Source organism: Octopus sinensis, linkage group LG11 (assembly GCF_006345805.1).
Source record: "Octopus sinensis linkage group LG11, ASM634580v1, whole genome shotgun sequence".
Lineage (NCBI taxonomy): Eukaryota > Metazoa > Mollusca > Cephalopoda > Octopoda > Octopodidae > Octopus > Octopus sinensis.
Window position 1 is genome coordinate 63517377 of NC_043007.1, and position 21990 is coordinate 63539366.

Genomic DNA, 21990 nt, shown 5'->3' on the forward strand with positions numbered 1-21990 from the left:
GATTCATATCTATACTGGCTCGCCGCCTAATGTATCACATGGCTAGCCGTGCAATAAAATTAGAACATCAGGAAGTCTGAGCATTTGTATATAAATAAAGACGATTCACGAAATTTTACACTTTAATACCAATAATAAATCTAAATTAATCGAATAGTTTCTTTTTCTCTTCATCTATAACACATATACATGAATATAGTTAAAAGATTCTATTAATGTTGAGATATTGACGTCTGCTTCCATTCTTTAGAATTCCTACCTCTCTGCGCATGCGTACTTGCTAAAGAACTTCCGTTGGCAAATTTGGAATATTGAATTAGGTAGAGCGATTTACTTGAGTTTATTTTATCTTTCGTTTTTATATTTTATTTTTATCAACAGAATCATTGCTTAGGATTTCTTGAATTTTGTGAATTAGAACAGGAGTCTTTGTTTAACATGATTAGTTAATATGCTTTGTTGTTCAGCGCCATTTTCAAAGTCTCGCTTAGCAGCATGCATTCTGAGCGATCAAAACAAAATGAGTGGAACTTACAATTTTGCCAAATGTTTACTACTGACAAATTTATGTCTACTCACTGGTCTAGAAAATTGTTTCGGATTCATACATTAATTCATTCATTTAATGCAAACCAACCATAACAATCGTTGATACTTGTAGTCTTTTTTTCTCCCCTGTGTGTGTGTATTTTTTTTTTTTAATAAATATTAAACGAAAATAGAAGATTCTGAGTAAATCACAATCGAAAGAATTATAATGTTTCTACTATCTTACTCGCGTGTATTTAAACGCCAGAACAAGAGAGGAGCCATCGACTTGCAAAGAGTAGCTCAGAAGCAATGAATGAACACTTAGAGACAACAAATAAAGCGACTGACTAAAATGAGATCGAACTGAAAAATTGAACTTGTAACCAAGTAGTGTTGATAAAACAAAGGAATTAGCCTCGGAACGTTTTCCATTCTTTGATTTTTCAGTCATTCTTCTATTAACAATGGAATCGCTGCTAATATCGCTTTTAAATAGGCTTTTGGCCTCCTCTGTTAGATTGCGAAAAGCTTGCAAAGAAGAAAACTACCTGTAAAATGGGACAGACAAAGTAACTATAAGCCGAAGACACTCAGTTTCTGAAATGCTTGAAGACGAAGAACAAACAACAACGATGGATAAGACCAATAACACATCCAAAAGTTCGAATGATGATAGTGTTCCAGTTTCCCCGAAATCTGATTACTCCAATAGTAATGATATTGACAAGCAGTGCCAGACAGAAGAGAACACTTTGAGTGTGTCCTCAGACAGTTCGATCGCGAGTGTTAAAGTAACCCCTCCGAAAAAAACCGGTCGCCAGCTTACAAAAGTGCAAGAAATGGACAGAGAATTAACTGGGTGGATAAATGGTATTCATGCCGATGGTAAACTCAACGAGCTGACTCGTGAAATGATCATTGAAAAGGGCCGGCTTATTGCCAAAATGAAAAAGATCTTGGATTTTGCTGGAACAACGAATTGGTACACAAGATTTTTAAGGCGGAATTTCTCCGAGACTGTAAGTATCATCTTTCTAGATTGTTTTCCATATACTTCAGAAGAACCACTTATTTAAAATTCATTCATCTGCTCCGTTTTATTTATTCTTTTCTTCCATATCTCGATGGCTGTAAGATTGCTTTGTCGTGACAATTTTAAAAAATCATCTTTATTAGAATTCTTTATATGCTTGTACTTAAATTTAAGACAAAATGTGTGCTGCTACATAGGAGTAGAGAAAGAACGAGAAAAGCCAGAGGAGTTATCATTGAGCTGAGATCAGACATTTTCATCAGCCACTTTTGCCAGTTACATGTAAATACACATCTTGTTAACACATTGAACTAAATATCTTTCTAAATGATAATTAAGTTATCGTTAACATATTTAAATCTAATAAGCTAAAAAATAAATTGAATTAAGAAATACTTAAGCATGGAAGCAAAGGTGTTAGCTCAAGTAGGGGAGACAAATCTAGACAGGTTTCGCTCTATTACACCTCCTCCGCAAAGCCTAAACTTTGCCATATTTTCCACAATAGGGTTGAGAACCACTAAACAGACGTGAAAAGATTTTTTTTTAACTCAGAGATGTCAGAAAGCAATAGTTTGAAGTTGGTGTTAATGTGTTGACACTAACTTACTGCAGTAAGCATCAAAAGTCTAATGAGAAATATTTTACCCGTGGTGAGAAGGAAAAGACAACATTAGCTCCATTACTGATACTATTTTAATCATTTCAGTAAGCACAAGACAACTGTTAGATATTTTTTTCTGCCCATGTTTATACAAACCAAAATATCAAGTAATTAACATCAGTTATATTCACATATAGTTCTAAAACTTCTTTCATTCTCTATTTCTAGACATGTTAAAATAAAAAGATTTTTCCATTCATTTTAACTATGTAGTAATAATAAATCAGTAATCAAATCTCTATATATTTAGCTATCATATGTACCATCTGTTTAACTGGCAGTAGAATATATATAGAGAGTACAGTAAATAGGAAACAAATAAAACTACTGTATATATTTTAGTAACACACTCTCAACATATGTTCACTGTTCATGATGATCTCTCAACCATATCTTGACACCTTCAGTGATGTGTCCTTTAAATTCAAATGAACATAGGAAAGAACTTTTTTTTTAACCTTCATTTTTATTTTCCTATTCTTAATAATCCATATTCATTCTTCCATACACATATGTTGGATGGTTTTGCAAAAGTTGATGGTATGAAGCATTACACAACAAAGAGTAGTAGTGATAAAGTAGGAGGACATATCTAAGAATTTTGAGTACAACTTGAGATGACTGAAGAGTGAGACACATTAAAAGATGCATCTTTTAATGCATTCTCACACTTGTCTTCAGTTCTTTAGACAGCTTTTTAATGAATTAATTCTGTCTGTGATAAAGGTCAATGAAATATAACACAAGTCTTTGACAATGGGTTGATAGAATTGTTAGAACAAAGGGAAAAATGCTTTGTTGTGTATGTCCCAGCTCTTTGCTCTTAGTACCCAGGTAGATGTGTCAAATTTGTATCCGGCTGACAAAATAGTGTTTTGTTTACAAAAAAATTGAAAGAGAACTTGAAACTACATTTCTATTTTTACATGAAAACTCCATGACATCAGATAGTGCTTGTTGTGGAAGTCACTTGATGTTGTTCACAATGTGATGTCAGAGAAAGGAAGGTTGCTCTAACACACCACCCAGTTTAACACAATTACTGGTTTAGAGTGTTTAGCACTTAACATTGTCATGGATTTTGACTCCCATTTTACTCCACATCTGTTTTTGATGGAGCCATTCTGGTTTGATATGTGATGTGGATACTATTAGGATAGGTTTAGCAATTCATTTTTTGATGTAGAGCAGCAAGTCATTACCTGGATATTACAATAGAACTCATAACTTTGAGGTTAAAATTATCAAAAAATTTATTTAAAGAAATTGTTTTGTTGCTATTAGATTTTCCTTATGTTAATCATAAAGTAAGTGCTGATGCCATGTAAAAATACTGGTGATTGTGCCACGTAAAAATACCCTGTACACTCTGTAAAGTAGTTGACATTAGGAAGGGCATCTAGCTGTAGAAATCAAGCCAAAACAAACTATGAAACCTGGTGCAGCCCCTGTCCTTGCTAGTTCCTATCAAGCCATCCTAACCATGCCGGCAAGGAAAACGCCTGTTAAATGTTGATGATGGTGATATTGGGGTTGATGTAATCAGTTAGTTTTTACTCTAAATTTGTTGCTTTCTGTTTATGTGACCAAAACATAATTATCATTATTTTCATGTACCTCTGAAGTTTGCTAGAGGGAATGTATAACTCCAGTTTTCAGTCTGCTCAGCATGTGTGTTTTCTCATGGACATAATCTAATCTCTGCAAGCCAATAAATGAAAACACTTGTCTGTTTATAATAATATTGTTATTTAGCTCTAGATCAGTTTTGATTCAACAGGCCTATGATCAAAGTCATTCCAACGATGACCATCCATTGTCTTTGTATTCCTAAACTAGATGTTTCCAATATAATTATTTGTAACAGATTGAATAACCTTTTTGGCTCATTACAATATTGTTGTTTATAGCAGTGAATTATGCCATCCTGTTGTATCCACTTGCTTTATTTTTTTATCTAAATTTCCTTCTGCCACTCCCAAATTCTTAACTTTTATAGAAACATCTGCAATATAAGCTAATGAGAGTGTCACTGTTTGGTTATTTGACATAGTAGGCAAATCATCGTCCTCAAATCACCACACTCTGTTATCTTAAATAAGGAAAGGAGACATTAAATAATCTTGCCCTACACACCACTAAAAAGTGTGGGTGGCCATGACTAGAATGCTATTGACCATAGGCCTGCTTAATCAAAATTGATTTGAGTTTAAATAACACCTGCAACAGCTAAGTTTTTGAATAGGAGCAACCAGTTGAATTATGGATGTAAATGCATGCCTTTTTTGAGATGCAAGGTATTGTGCATATAGGAAATGATTTTCAATGGAAACTTCAAAGAAAAAATAAATTACTGTTGAAAGGGAGAAAAAAACCCTTTAAAGAGTTATTTGTTGTTGTGGGTGCTCATATTGATGGCAGAGGAGGATGAGCATCAATGAAGATGGCTATGGTGAATGGTGTTTGTAAATAGTGAAGTGTTGATAGTGGATATGGTTGTTGTTTTTTGGTGATGTTAACACAAAATAGCAATTAGGTGATAACTGTGAAAATATGATTGTTTGATGTAGTGGGAACTTATTAGAGTGATAACATCTGTGAAGGCTAGAAACAATAGATATTAAACAAGTAATTTCTCTCTTATATGTGGTGTTAATATAATGGATATGTGGCTAGCATGCACTAAATGACAGACTGTAGTTTGTAAAGATAATGTAGATTAAAAAAGAAATTGATTTAAATTAAAGCGAGTTAATAAGTTTAGGGAAAATATATAATTTTCAGTTTTTAAGTAAAATCTTTTTATCAAATAATTTATCCTGGAGTTTTCTTAAATGTTTTAATCGGGATTATTTGATACATCTTTAAGATGAATAATTTTACTATACTGCATTCACCCCATTAATTTCTGTACTCTAACTTTAAAAGCAAATATTGCATATGTGTGTATTAGGAACAGCTTCTCATTTAGATATGTGCTATTCAAAACAAACTTGTTTTAGTTTTTATTGCTGCTTTTTTTTTTTATAATTGTACTTGTTTGACCACTTACTACTTGTATGCATGTATAGGAATTTTTAGTGGTTAAAAAATGTATACTGATATCAATTTATTGTTCCTACATTTATGATTAAGAATGGAGCAGTCATTTCACCTGGGTCCTTACCTAAAAGTCATATTGCACAAAGCAATTAATAGGATTAAATGGATCATTAATGTCTGAAATAGACATTTTAATAATTTGGTACAGGAATAACACGCAAACAAATTTTAACAACAGACGCAACATCTATTAAAAACAAAAAAGAATCACACAAAGTAAATAAATAGCAGCTAAGCAATTGAATAGCTGAATACATCATTGAAAAGCTTGTTATGTTGAACAGGATACAATATGCATTACACTTAATCATAAAGTAATATCAAAAGCTGGAACATTAGAAATCTCCCATCAATAACAAACAGCAAACCTGTTAATAAACTATAAATGGCTAGTCTTCCAGAACAAAAGATAAGTTAGTCAATACAGCAATAAAGGCTGTAGGTTCAATCTCTGAAAAACAACTCAAGAGAATACCAACTGATACATTCTGTCAGCAATACATCCAAGATGAGAAAAATAGTTTGAGAAACAAACATTTATAAATCTAATTGTGATAGTAAAACACTATATGAAAAAGCATCTTATTTAAAATATCACTACTACCAGTACAAAAAAAGAAAACAAAACATAACAAAAAGGAATAGAAGTTAGTTATAGAATCAATATCTTAATAGCAGTATGTAACTCAAAACTTAACACTTATATAATACACAATTATAACTTAATGCTACTGGTCAAAAATTTAAAAGCCTGAAGGTGGCTAGTCAGACACATAAAGAGTATTTCCATGGGTCTCCTAAACATGACAAAAAAAATGTAATACCAACTGCCAGTACAGAAGTTCTCATCCAGAAGGTAACACAGAAGTGTTAAAATGGATCTTTGAACATTATTGTTGTTGTTGTTGTTGTTATTGAGTGAGAGAGCAGTGCATGCCATCAAAGTGACACTGGGGTAAAATATACGAAGCCCAGTATACCCATCATGACAACCCGTTTGATAAGGGTACACCAGGCACATTCATCACAACCAAACGTGCACGATATGGTGATCTCATATCAAGATAAACAACGCATGACCTTGCAGGTGGGCCCCAGTTAGAATTTTCTTCTGGTCGAGTAGCCCATCCCGCTCAAAAGGTCCCTGAATAAGGATTGTTTAAGGATGTTGAACGAACCACCCATGTTTCCAAAGGTGAATTATCCAAACCTCCAAGAATTCCTTTCAACACACGGCTATGATGCTCCCCCACTACTCCTGCTTGTAGTCAGAGATGCACATATCGTCAGCCACTAAGAGACATGGTCAACTGGTTATGGTCAAACAAATGACAAGTAAATCTGTGGTATTGAGCAGAATATTTGCTGTAGCCCATCTTTTATACCAAGACAAAACAATGTACATGCAACTGTAAAAGAACAGAGAAGTATTACAACAGAGAAAAGCAACACAATGGAGAACATACAATCACTCAATAGTCGAATAGAGAACAAAATTGTAACTGCCTACTCCTCAAACAGAAATAATGTGGAAAATACTATGATAACTGATATCAACACAGAAAATAACAACTCCAACAACATGGAACAGAGAAGCTTAACAGAATGAATAGCGACAACAAAAATATTGATGAGAACACAGCCAATACCAATGTCAACACCAGCAACAGAGAGGCAGGTGTATTTGGAAGTAACAATAGTAGTAACCATGTGAACAATTCCACCACCACCATCAACAGGGAGAGCAGAACAAGTAGATTTGCAGCAGCATCTGCAAAATGACAACAAAAGCGATGTTAGCCCTGGCCCGCAAACTCATAAAAAGAGAAAAAAACCTAGGCAAACCTTGCAATCCCAGCCAAAGTGGAGGTAGAAATTGAGAAGAGGACAGTAAAGTATAGGTGTATCTCGGCAGAGATGGCAGAGATCAGAGAGGATGTCGAATGCATTCAAAGAGACTGAAGTTTTGGTACCATCTTGGTCCTTTTTAAAACAGAAGATCTGGCCATGAAGCATTCGGTGGGAGCCTGTAAAAGTGACCAGCTTATAATGTACCAATCGTACATGGGCAAAAGAACAATGAAAGTTTGAGTTCACAGAATAACACCAGATATCAACATATGGCGGCTTGTGGGATGCACGATCGCAGAGGGCAGCAGCACTCTCCTCTTAGAAGTCCTGGATAAAAACCACAAGACTTGGAGAACATCCCAGACCATGTCTGCCTCAAGAATGGGATGAAATTACCCTTGATCACTGAGGGCAGAAGGCCTCATTGCTTTGCTTGTGGTGAAGCAATACACCTACAAGCGCACTGTCCTCAGCGAAAAGGTACAAGTGCCTGTAGACATCCGTTGACACCAATACCAGGGCTTGGAAAACAAAAAACAGCACCAGCTGTAGAGAGATCACCACCAACAACAGGGAAAGCAGCAAAAATAGCAACAATGGTGGCAGCAGTGGGAGGCGTAACAACAACACCAGCAGGAAAACTGTTGGAGAGGTCAACCACGAAAACTAACTCCTTGCAACCAAGCTCAACAACCCCACCTCTCACAAACAAGGATGCAGGAAAAGATACACATACAAACACAAATTCACTTCCACACAGAGAGGAGGAGGTTGTAGCAGACATTGGTTCAACCACATTAAAAAGTGATGATGAGGGGAAACAGAGTAAATCCAAAAAACTGAAAAGAAGTCACAGAGGCGAGACATCTTGTCCTACACCAAAACAAGATAACAAAGAAACTACACATACACCCACAACAAATGCAGACACTTAGACAACTCCTGCAGCACCACAGTCATCAACTAAAGCACCACAAACACCAAAATCCCGAAAGGAAACTCACACCACAAATGCAACAAGAACAGCAAAAAACAGTGATGCAGATTTGTGCGGAATTTCAGCAGCACTTTGCTGAACTGTACAGGGCACATGGTGGTGAACTTCACTTCCTACCTTTCAGCCAGGGATGTGGAGTTCTGCAAAATGCTGATAACAGCTGAAGATATATGTGACACGTTGGCTAGTTGCACGAGGGGGCAATCTCCAGGATTAGATGGTCTGCCCTTCAAGCTTTATATTCATATGTCAGACTTGTTTGGTGAGCTCTTGCAGTGTTTTCTGCAACTGGCAGCAGAACGGGAAAATCCCCAGATCTGTGAGCCATGATGTGGTGGTACTACTGAGAAAGGATCTGAACAAGGGGCACATTGTTGATAACTGTAGGCCTGTAACTCTGCTAAATGCAGATTACAAAATTTTGGCCAAGGTGTTAGCAAAGAGGTTGGCGCTTGTCATTGACAGACTGGTGGGTGATGAACAGACTTGCACTATCTTCAACCGATCTATCGACGACAATCTCTACCTCACGCGATACATCATAGAGAGGTGTTGGTAAAGAACCTGGCATAGGTGGGGCCCTAATCAATTTGGATCAATCGAAAGGTTTTGATAGGATTGACCATCAGTATTTGGAGGCTGTCCTTAAGGTGGCTGGTTTCGGTCCTGTTTTCAGAGGTTGGATCACTGCAATGTACAGTGACATCTGTTCGTTGGTCAAAGTAAATAGCCACCTGTTGGAATCGTTTAGCATCGCATGTTCAGTCCGTCAAGGATGCCCACTCTCATCTTTTCTCTATGTACTGATATTCAAGCCATTTCTATGGAAGCTGGATGTTTTGAGGGGCATCACAAGTGAACTAAGATGCGAAAGATTTGTGTCGGCATATGCAGACGAAGTCACTGTGATAGTGTTGGATGTCTCGGAAATTGAGATGGTTGGCACTACCCTAAGGGAATACAAAGTGGTGACAGAAGCAATGATTAAACAGAAGTCAGTCGGTCTGCAGCTTGGCCCCTGGAGAGGCAGATCCTTGCCAACCAACAGCTTTGTTGGGTGCTGGATGGAAGGACTGGTTAAGTTCCTCAGGGTCTGGTTCAGTCTGGACCTCCAAGTGGACAAGAACTGGGGTAAGGTGACAAACAGGATGGCCAATCTCACCCAGAAATGGGCCGAGAGGAAGCTGTCCTTGAAAGGTCAGGTGGAGGTGGTGAATGCATACATCCCATCCATCATGTACTACTGCCTGACTTCATGGCTGAACAGGCTGGTGCGCTTCCTGTGGAAGGGACAGGTACCACTTGTCAGACAGTCCATTTGCTATCAGCACTCATTGCGTGGAGGACTGGGCATGCATGGTTGACATGCACTGAGGCTGCAACATCTCTGGTAATACCTTAACAGTGAGCAAGTATGGCTACTGTTCGTTGAAAGTGCTTTTCCTTAGCTCATCTCCTTGACATGTCTACAGTCCTGGATCAGGCATAGACCAAGGCAGGGCACTTGGCACCTAGAGTGTCTCCAAGTGCTCACGGCCCTTGTCCAGTCAGGCAGTGTGGTCGGTGGAAGTTCTATCTTGGAGTTCTGTGGAGGACAAGAGTGATGATGTTCTCAGAGAGGTTCTGAACATTGGGCGGGATCAACTGGCTGGCCTCTTCCGGAGGACTTTCAGGCTGGGGCCTATGGATAACTTTCAGAAATCCCTGGCTTGGAAGTGCTACCAGAGGGCTCTGTCAGTTCGCAATAAGCTTTACAGGCATAGGTATGCAGTCAGACGGGCTTGTCTGAGATGCATGCAGAGTAATGAAACTGTTCTGCATGCTCTCATACAGTGTCCACACATTGCTGCCTTGTGGAGCTTTGTTGAACAGTTATTGTCACATGTAGGATGGATCCAGCTATCGTCCAAGTCCATTGTGAAGATCATCCTGCCTCCTTCCTTTGGCTGGGAAGGACAAGCAGTTTTTCTCTGTTTGGTGGCTATGGCAAAAGCCTCATTGACTTTTTCAGGTTCCACCTGAAAAGGAAAGTGAGGCTGGAGAGAGAGGTGCTGTCACCCAGTCAGTTTGTTGAAAGGTGGATGAATGTGGCAAGAATGGCCCATGTGAATGGGCCTACTCTAAGTGTGCGCCTGTAGACCAGATGGAATGAAGAAGAGAGGTGTGCCTACCTTAGGGGCCTTTGGTGTTAGGGTATCGAAAGTGTGTGAGCTCACCTCTCAGTGGAACTCCCCCCTATTGGGGAAGTACATTGTTGGTTTAATCTCCTTGTTAATTTTTTTTTTTTTTGTTTACACGTTTAACGCCACTGTCCCTCATCTGTGTATCATCTTTTATGTTTTGTGTTTGGCCCTGGTGGCCAATAAAGAAAGTATTATTATTATTCAAAATGAAACCTAACACTAATAAGATATTGTGATAAAACAAACTGAAATTGGATGGTAGTGGTGTTTTCAGACAAGACATATCCCTTCCTAGACATGTCTTAATATCATGAAATTGTCATGTTCATTGCTTTCTTATACAAAGTTTTGAGGGATAAGCAAAATGAAAAATAAAATCAGGAGAGTTAGGAGTTCAAAAGTGGATTATGACTTCGCATGATAGCAGTAACCATTCTACTTTCTAAAACTGACTGTGATGCCATTTTGTTTTGGCATTTATACATTTCCCAAGGATACTAACATTGTAAATGAAATGAGACATTTTTTTATTATATTGCAGACTCGCTTAACCAAATGTAACTACTGCACTTCAGCAACTGTACCTTATCTGAAAAATTTTAAAGCTGCACCATTTTAACTGTGTGTCAAGCTAAATTTTCAACATGAAGAATGAATATTACCAGACCATGCTTCCAAGTTCAAAAAGTAAAAATTAATAAATTAGTTCTGTACAGAGGAAGGTGTGACTGTATGGGTAAGAAATTCTCTTCCCAACCTGGTTTAGGGATTCAGTCCCACTCTGTAGCACTCTGGGTGTCTTCTACTATAGCTCCTGGTTGGCCAAAGCCTTATGAGTGTATTTGGTAGACAGAAACTGAAAGAAAACTGTCATATATACACATCTATAAAATGTGTGCATGTTTGTTTACATTTTGCTCACTTCTATGAAAGTTGTTACATATGTGCAATGTTGTCAGTTCTCTTGTCAACACATCATTTGCTTGCTTTACTCTTTTGAAGCCATGTGGAATAAAAGGACCCTTGCTTGAAAAACAGGTAAGGGTCAGCAACAGGAAGGACATTTGACTATAAAGCAGTGCCTCAAAAACAAATTCATCTAACCCATGCATGCATAGACAAATGGATGTAAAAACGAATGATAAAAATAAACGAACAATTTAGATTAAACAATATTAATCAATGTCCTCTCTCTGTTTTTAGTACTAATGCTACTATAATTCTCTCTATGCAGCTCTATCTAAATACTGCCTGTGTCCCTAGCTTTCCTTCTTCAGTCATCCTTACTGTAGCCATAGTGGATGTAATAGTTACTATATGGAGTATTTTCTTGTAGAGGGATTGATAGGTGCAGTTAACCCAAGCAGGATTTGAACTCGAAGGAACTTAGCTATTATTCTTCTGCCGATGGTATCTTAATAATTCATTCCCTAAAATAGCTGTTTTATGGTATTTAGAGTTAAGTTCAAATTCAGTCCAAGTCAAAAGACTCATATGCATAAAATATGAACAAATCATTATTTACTGGAGTTGACATTGTACCTACATAGAAGAGTGGTAAGTAGATATGGGAAAGCATTGAACCTTGCAGTAACTACCTTTACTGCAAGGTTCAATGCTTTCCCATATCTACTTACCACTCTTCTATGTAGGTACAATGTCAACTCCAGTAAATAATGATTTGTTCATATTTTATGAATATGAGTCTTTTTACTTGGACTGAATTTGAACTTAACACTAAATACCATAAAACAGCTATTTTAGGGAATGAATTATTAAGATACCATCGGCAGAAGAATAATAGCTAAGTTAGTGTGAGTTTTATTTCAGGCTTTCTAAACCTCATCAGTAAAATGTAAATTTCTCTATACTTGTTAAAGTAGTGATAAGACAATTACTAAATAGATGTACAATATTATACTTGTGTTCATTTGTTTTTACATCCCTTTTCCATGCTAGCATGTGTTAGGCATATTCAGCATCCAACAGTTGTATGCTATTTCTGTGTTAACCTTTGCTTGTTTTTCAAGTAAAGGATCTCTTATTTCACACATCTTTGAAGGTGTGAATTGAGTGGGAAATTTGTTGTCAGTAGAAGTAACAGCAGCAACACTGCTTGTAGCAAGCGTCTTTCATAAAGCACAAATATAAACATACACACACACACACACATAATGGGCTTCTTTCAGTTTCTGTCTACCAAATTTACTCAAGACTTTGGTTTGTCTGGGTACAAAACATTTATCCAAGGTGCTGCACTGTGGGACTGAACCCGAAACCATATGGTTGCGAAGCTAATTTCTAAACCATACAACTATACCAACACTTTGAGAGAAAATTAGCACTTTTATTCAGGAACACCATCAGTATTAAAAAGTAGTTAAGTTAATGATCACTGCTTTGACAAGTTTATGCTTTGCTGAGCAGGTATAAGACCAAAACATGTCTAGAGTTATCTCCTGTACATACTGGAATAATATACTATAATATATAATTATTATTATTATTGGTGATAATAATGATGATAACTGTCAAGAATTGCCATGCGGGTGGTAAGCTCCTGGCAAACTATATTATGCAAGTCAGCTTTGACTCTTGTCTTAGGTATTTCACCTATTCTACTAATACTTATCAGAAAAGGCACAAACATCACAACTACAATCCTTTCACTCTGTACAACAATAGTGCTGATCTTTTATCGCAAACACATAAAGATCTAGCAGTTAACTTAATGTGGAATAAATATTTTATCTATTATAGTTGTAGTGGCATAAGATCTTGTAGTTTATTTAAATCATTAAACAGTATAAAAATAGGAAGGTAATCAAAGTAGCCTAACAATGCCAAGTTAGAGAAAAATGATCTGTTCAATATTTCATTATCATCATCATCATTTTAATGCCCACTTTTCCATGTTTGGATGGATCAGATAGAATTTGTTGAAGTAAATTTCCTACCACTGGATGCCCTCCTTGTCACCAACTTTCACTTGTTCCCAAATAAGATATTTTCTCTATGGTTAGACATGTTATGCGAAAGATTGGAAACAAACAAGTTTGTATGATAGTGTTGCTTGTTGACAACTATTGTGCAATGTCTAGACAAGGAGACACTAGCACTCCTACACACACACACTGTCTGCTGGATCTATTCACAAAATTTTGGTAAGCTCTGCGTTATACTAGAAGACACTTACCGAAGGTGCCATGTGAATCACATGGTTAAGAAACAAACTTCTTTACTGCAAATTTAATATTCCAGCTTCTTTTTACTTTAAAAAAAAAACCCTAATCACTAACTAGAAATTTTGCATTGAGAGCTAAAGTGTTTACAATACTACACATGTCAAAGATGCACAAAGATGAGTAGATAGCAATATTAATACAATAAACTATTAATAAATAGTCAAGATGATGGTGACTGTTAATCAGCGGTTAATCTGTGTTGATAGAATGCCTTTTAGACAAGTCTGTCATGTTTCTGAGCTCTAATGAATATAAGAAATGTGTAAATGTTGCAGCCTATGTAAAATATGTTGCATTTTTTGCTATCTTTTATAGTTAAGGTAGCATAGGATTTTGTTTATTTCAATAGAGCATGCTATAAACTCTAAAGTGCTTGGTTGTTTGCCACTGTGTGCCCAAGGTGCCATACAGTGGGGCTGAACGAGCTTCTTATCCACACTGCCATGACTGTTTTTTTTTACATCAAAATTATATATATATATATATATATATATACATACATACTAGAAATTATTGTTATGTTGTACTCTTTTAAATAGGATGTTGGCAAGCATTTGAAAATGCTTTCTCCAATCAATTCTGTGAAATTTATGGAAGATTTTGATCCAGAAAAAAGTAGCAGAGAAATGCGTAAAATGAACCGAAGAATTTATCGAGAGAAGTACGTTTTCTGTATTTTTCATTCTTGAATGTATTTTATTTCTCAATATTGTGGCCATTAATCAAATTTGCTTTTGTGACTTTATTTCTGAAGAATAGATTGACTATAATTTTATATATTGGTATTATGTTGTGTTGAAGTTGACCAATGAAAATCTCAATTTATCATTCTTGTTTTAAGATTTAATTTTAATATGTGCACTTGGAGGCACATAGTCTTATGTGGGTTGATATTAAAAGGGCTAAACAGTTTTTGTTCAGTTTGAGTTTTAGGAAATATCTTTGTTGTGTCACTAACTTGGTGGGAATTTAAGAAGGAACCTTTTAGTTTTTTTAACATCACACAAACTTCTGTTAGCATTTCTTTGTCTTTATTTTATTTTTATGGTCTGGCAGCATATTTTAAAATAGAGAAAACAAAACATTCTTTGATACAAATAACATCTTTCTTTTCCTTTCTATCCATATTCATTACCAGAAAATGCTGCTGTATGGTGGGACTTATCTTAGCTTTTATAACATTGAATAGTTGAGAGACATACCTCTCGTTTTAGGACTCTTGAGGGCTAAGACTCTTACCAAGTAGGATGTTAATGAAGATTATCTGGTACCCAGGGAGATGAAAACTGAAAAGTGTATTGTCTAAATACATATAAAATCTCAATATTAAATATTAAGTGTATAAATATCTGAAATAAATTATTGTTAGTAGGTTTCAATTTTTTTATGTGGTAAGAAGTTTGCTTTTGCACCACATAGTTCTGGGTTCAGTCCCACTGCATGACACCTTGGGCAAGTGCCTTCAACTCTAACCCTGGGCAACCAAAGTCTTGTAAGTGAATTTGATAGACAGAAATAAAAGAAGCTTGTCATGTGTGTCCCCCATGCCACCATTTGACAACCAGTGTTGATTTGTTTCAGTCCTTATAGCTTAGTAGTTCTGCAAATGAGATTAGAATAAAAGTTCCAGGTTTTAAAAACAAAGTATTGGAGTTGACTCATTCAAAGTAGAGCCTCCACATGACCACAGTAGAATGATTGAAACAAGTAAAAGATAGAAGATATTAACCTTGTATTTAGAGATGAAATTTTTAAAATTTTTTACTGATGTGCTGTTTCATTCAGAGTGACTGCTTGTCATCCTGGGAGTGCAAATTAGTACCAGACTGAATTTGAAACAAGCCATTTGAAATATGATGAAGATGTGAATATTAAAATTGCTTTCATATCTAAAGATAAGGTTAATATTGTGTGTATAATATAATGTATATACAAAAGTGAATCAGCACTAGCTGTATTATTTTGTTTCAGTGAAACTGCTTAGAGATTTATTTGTTAAAAATATAAGGCTTTCTTCAGAATGCTAGTGGATCACCAGATTCACTGTTTCAACCTGATTTGATCTCCTCAGTAACAAATACTACAGATGTTCTGAGCCAAACCAAAAATGCTTGTTCTAATATAGAAATTTATAAGCAAAACATTTACTGATTTGTGCAAAAGCTGGCCAGGCAGAAACTAAATTAATATATGCACTTGAAACAGTTACAGGTTCAAGTGTCTGTGTGTATAACATTTATGTTTATACAAATGTGGAACAGAACCAGCTATAATATTTTACTTTAGAGAATTATTTTAAAATTTAATCTATGAAATAAGTTTATATCTCTATATCTATATACAGCAAAATGTCTGTGTGTCCTTTATACAAATCCACAGTTTTTCATATAAAAAGCTCGCATTTTCTATGGGCTTTCAAAACTGTCTGAAGTTGGTCGTGAAGATCTTTTCATTTCCCCAGTCACCCCAGAAAGCCATTAAAAAAATTGATTAACCGACCCCTTATGCCCATAAGTTATGGGCATATCCATATAAAATTGCTAAAACATAGATATTTGTACACAGTGCATGTGTACAGCTAGATACGCCAATAGACTTCCAGCTGTTTTTTGATTGGACAGAGATAATTTTACCCTTGACAGTTGAATGCGCATGTGCATTTGCAGACAATCTGTATGACTCAGCACATTTATGTGTTTTGCGAAGACGTGTTATCATATGTTTTGGCTTTCAAACGTGCAAGCTTTTTTGATTTGAGAAATGCAGGGAATAATTAACGAGTTAGACCAAGTGAATGACAAGAGAGTGGGATTTTCACGAAAGACCAAATATGCTTGATATGCTATCATTCCTTAAGTATGCCATAAAAGAGTTGGAGCCTATTCAATGAATCTATTTAGGAAGGGCTTTACTTTTATGCTTTCGGTTGATTTAAGTTATCCAGCAAGAGCCCAGGATGTTTTATTCAAGTAGGATTAAAAATGAAAAATGGGTAAGTTGACCCCCACCAAGGGATATTCATAAAAAACATTTATTTTTATTTGCATTCAGCCTAAGATCGAGTCATTTGCTACCTACACAGCAGGGACATAGGATTATCAAGGTGATCCTTTTGGTGCAAAAAATCTTAATTTGATTCAAGTTTACCAAAATTGCCAATCAATCAATGGAAACTCAATAAAACTATTCCTTGAGGATTTCCGCATTGAAATTGACTGCAACCTTTTCTTTTAGCCCTAACTTGAGGTACGAATGACCTAAGATACAAAGAGTTTCTTAAGCGAAATTTCATGCTTTTGTGTTTTGAGATACGAGTGAAAATTGAGATGCTAATTAATTTCCAGTCACATTTTTCCGCTTGCTAGGAAATTGGATAACTTTGTCAGACCTGTTTATTCATTTCATTTTATTGGTGAAGGTTTGCTTTCATGGTGGTCTTTATCAATTTTCTAACATGCTCCCCCATCACCTTCAACAAAGCCACTAAATTTGCGATGATTAATTACCCAGTGCAGCTGCACCTCTGGATGGGCTCAGTCAAACGCGTTAAAAAACATATGTGATGGAAAGGCAAGCATAATTTCCGAAAACAAAGAAAGGGATTTAGCTCAAAATGAAGTAATCTTTATCTGTAAAAAGCCTAACCAAACAGAAGCACACCAGTACCTAAGACAATTCAAGGCTAGAACTCACGAGTCATACAGTGTTTCTGCACTACCTTGATTAAGTAAAAACTTTTTATTGAAACACCAGAAACGAACAAGCACATGATATGAAGCTTTCAGTTAGCGGGACTGTGCACATGTCATAATCGGTCAAAAAAAAAGGAAGAAGAAAGCAAAAAACTCGAATTTGACTGCACCACAGCATGATTTTGAAAATACACATAACCATCGTTTGTTGAGTTCGCATTCAGCCTGAGGTCAAATCATTCGCTATCTACATAGCATGTGACAAGGGTACTCAGGTTATTACTTATGGTGTGTGAAATCTTAATTTGATTAGAGTTGGCTCATAACAATCCCTTACAGGCTTCCTCATTCAAATTGAATTACAATGTTTTCTTTTAGCCTTAACTTCCACATAATAAGCTCTTTGTTTGCTACTGCAAATTGATTGGGTTTTTACACTTCACAAATGCCCTATGTTTTTCTAACTTGAATCCACTTTCCACTAATTAATTAACCCGTGTATCAAACACCACAAAGAGCGTTTTCCCACATAGACACTTAGTCATCATGTGCGTGAGCATGGCACTTCGTATGACCTTGAACATGCGCGTGTACTGGCCAATGCTGCTGAGGGACATATGTAAACGTTTGACCTTAGATGCGCAGCCTTGGATTTGTGTGTACTAGATCATTATCCAATAAGATTCAATGCGCTAATTAAGCATGAGGTTGCATGCTTTGGCGCCCAGACTCAAACACTTTTCACAATTATGCTTCATGACTCAGTTTCCGTTACTGACCACAAGCTTTGTTCATAAAATTCCACTTTACCTATCACTTTTACTTGGGTCTGCCAGGCCATATTTTTGCCTAGCAACTAATCAATTAACACTTAAAGCATCTGCTGCAGTTTGACCCCAATTTTTTTGCGTAAAAATAACCTTTTTTTGCTTGATATCAGTTCACATTTTGATTATTGCTTCTTTTGATTAACCAAAGTGTTAATTAGGGAATTTGCCATAATTCGGCATCATTTTTTTGAATAAAAATAGACGTTTTCGTGTTTGATCTCACTTTTTGATTACTGCTTCTTTTGAGCAGCCAATGTTTTCACCAACCTACGAGCACAGTAAACAGTTTTTGTTCTTGAAACCTGTCTACGATTTCTTTACTGTTTTTAAATAGCCCTTTGTTTTCCATTTGGGTACCGCTTCTGCCATTATCGTTTTGATTATTGCTTTGCCATTACTTAAAATCGTGTGCTTATCGGTTGCCCCAAGCTATCTCACTTAGTCCACAAAAACTAAATCCATTTAAAGTTCACTAATTTCAATAAATTGCCAAAATGCCCCCAAAGAAGAGAGCTTGCATTGGAAGAAAGACGGCTGATTCAGAAGCTAAGAGGGCCAGAAGGGCCAATGAGGCGCCCCTAGACAGAGCTACTCGATTAGCTTGGAATGCCACTGCCACAGACAAAACAAGGGCAGTCGAAACCGCAGAACAAACATAGGCCTGCCATTCTCGAGATGCCGCTGCCACGGCCAGCGCAAGGGCAGCCGAAACCGCAGAACAAACACAAGCCCGTCGTTCTTGAGATGCACTAGCACTAGACCCGGCAACGCCGGGTCATAGTGATAGTATTCTATATAATAGGTACGTTGTTCTTTTAAACATTTGAGATATAAATAGATAATTGATAAATAGTTTATCTGATATTTTTACCTTCTGAAATCAAATATACACTAAATTTCGGTTAAAGAAACCCAAGATTAGGTTACAAACAATATGATACAGAGTAATAGGATATTACGTATAACCTTTCAGTTATACACCTTGTCTACTGTGTACTCTTGAAACAATAATTTTTGCCTATACACACACACATGCACACATACAGGGTGCAGTGAATATATTGTCTAAATTACACTAAAATGAAAATAACACTGACATCTCATTTTAACATATATTTACCAAAATTACATAAAAAATAAAATCACTATTGACTTCAACCACAGCCTCCAGACGATTTCGGAATCTTATGCAACTGTTTTGGACAGTCTCCTTGTTTAAGTTGGTGAATACTGCCATAATCCTTGCCTTCAGTTCATCTTTGGTGTTACAAGGAGTTTTCTTGGTTTCTCACTCAACTGTGCCCCACACATAATAATCAAGGGAGTTGCAGTCTGGGGAGTTAGGTGGCCAGATGTTAAAGGTGGTGTGGTTTCAGAAATTATCTGACAGCCATGACTGGGTTCTTCTGTTTGTATGGCATAGTGCAGAGTCCTGTTGCTAGACATAGGGTCTTCCAGCAGCCACCCTCTTGACCCAGGGCAGCAGCACCTCCTCCAGGCACTTTATGTAGGCTTCCATATTGAGTCTGAGGCTGTGTGGGAAGATGAATGAAGGCATCACTCACCAAATCCTTTGTGAGCCGCTCTCCGGCTATCTATCTGCGGCTTTATATAGCTATGGTAAGACCTCACCTGGAATTTGCATCACCGGTCTGGAACCCCTATCTTGCCCAGGATATCAATCATCTGGAAGCTATTCAGCGACGTGCAACCAAAAGAATACCCTCCATCAGGCATTTGCCATATCCTGAACGCCTTACTTCCCTGGGCATGGACACATTGAAACTCCGACGTCTGGCAGCTGACTTGGCAGACACCCATAAAATTATCAACCATCGTACAAACAATAACTCTGAGCACCTTTTCAAACTCCACCCATCTAACACCCGTGGACATATTTACAAAGTAAGAAAACAGCACAGCTCCCATGACTTCAGGAAACATTTTTTCACACTGAGAGTTGCTGAAGCATGGAACAAACTGCCAGCATCAGTTGTTAGTTGTCGGAGCACTGCATCCTTCAAAACTTCCATGCTTCCTGAGATTCACCAACACTACACTTGATTTTCTCCCCTCCATACACACACAAGCATGTATCTGACTCATACATTGTTCGCTTTCCTGACATTTCTACATTACTGCATGTACTTTATATGCACTTTCTGACAAGTTGTGGTGCACCTGAGCACTGTATACAATAATTTCATTATTATTACTATTATTTTATTATAATGTCGCCATCACTAGCGATCACTTCAACCCCCATGATGTTGATTGTATGTTTGATTTTTATCACTCTTGGTACATCTGTTCGTACTGGAGCTTCCAGCGTGAATGCCAAGCAGTACAGCATGTCGTTTCCAAATTTCTGGCAGAGTGAATTGCATCATGGTGTTGTTTTTCTCACAGACTGTGCCCAACTGGCCCTACCATACTGTGTAGTTGACAAAATCAAAAACAAGCAGTGCACGGAATTAAAAATATAAAATGGCGACAATTTACCCATTGCACCCTGTATTTATGCATATACTAAATGCACACACGTACATTTATATACATATATATATAAAGAGAGTGCAATACAACAAATATGTTTGAATATATTGTAATTTTATTTATTTCAAGTTTCAATTACCAAAGTATATTTCTGTAAAAATATATTTCTTGAAAGCTATTCAAATATGATTTGAAATAATATTTTCTTTATTTCTTTTTTTTTAATATCAGCATGAAAACCAACCAAATGTATGACGAAACTGGTCGACTTCTTGACAACAGCAAAGATGTTTGTGATTGTTTGGATGAGGACTGTCCAGGATGCCATTTTCCATGTAACAAATGTGGTTCTGAAAAGTGTGGCACTGAGTGTCGATGTAATCGGAAGTGGGTATATGAAGTTGTGGAAATTGAAGGCTCAAACCTAGTGATTAGAAATGTTTCTGTAGCATAAAATCTTCATCTAGTGAATTCAGGGAGAATAGTCCATTCAAATTTTCTCCTGCACACAAAGATTGTCAACTTGCCTTTCATATCCTTTACTTTTTGTTCTACTTCTGCTTTACATATCACATAATCTGCCATATATAATGAAAACTCATTACATTTTTTTTTCCATTTCATTGCAAACCAATGACCATTGATCAACTAACATCAATCAACATCCGCCCTGAACTTCATTTCATTTCACATTACAATATGGACTTATGTTGTTATACTTGCCAGTATTGTCATTGTTGTTGTTGCTGTTAGTTAGCTACAATCATGTGTGATAGAGAAGATTCATGGCAATAAAAGAACCAACTGATTAATTAAGTTAGTATGGGACAAATTCAAGATGTCAGGTATGCAGTTTTATTGTCCCTTGTTCCTAGTAAATTACAAGTAACTATGGTAACTATTTTATGACCCTGCCATACATGCAGAAGAAACAGCTTATTCAATTGTAGCAAGATATTAACTTACCAGAAATTTTCTAAACAGCATATTAGTTTACATTATTATAATCACAACTTTAAATTCAGTGAGTTGGATTGTTTGATATTGTTACTGTGGTTTGTTTGCTACCATACCTTCCTCTTCATAACAGTTGGTAAAATGAGAACGTTTTACCTTTTTTTTTTTTTTTTTTTACAATGCAATGATAGCACCACTACCTCAGTCATATTTCGATCAGTGCCACTCAATTTTACATTTTATTAATTTATTTTCATTTTATCAAATTTTGAAGTGCATTGTTATAGTATGTGTGACAATTGTTCATCTTTGCAAAGTTCAGAACCCCACAAATCACAAGATAAGATATTTAATGGAATAATATTGTCTGATATATAGTATTGTAAATGCTTTCAAATGTAACACTAAA

General features: G+C 36.4%; 1 protein-coding gene across 1 annotated transcript; it reads left to right on the plus strand.

Annotated features, from left to right (window-relative positions):
* Positions 1-255: 255 nt before the first annotated feature.
* On the plus strand, positions 256-21990 carry LOC115217312 (ARL14 effector protein). Its single transcript, XM_029786964.2, has 3 exons — positions 256-1550; positions 14146-14267; positions 20856-21990. The coding sequence occupies exons 1-3, from the start codon at positions 1134-1136 to the stop codon at positions 21076-21078; spliced, it is 762 nt and encodes a 253-aa protein (XP_029642824.1). The 5' UTR covers positions 256-1133; the 3' UTR covers positions 21079-21990.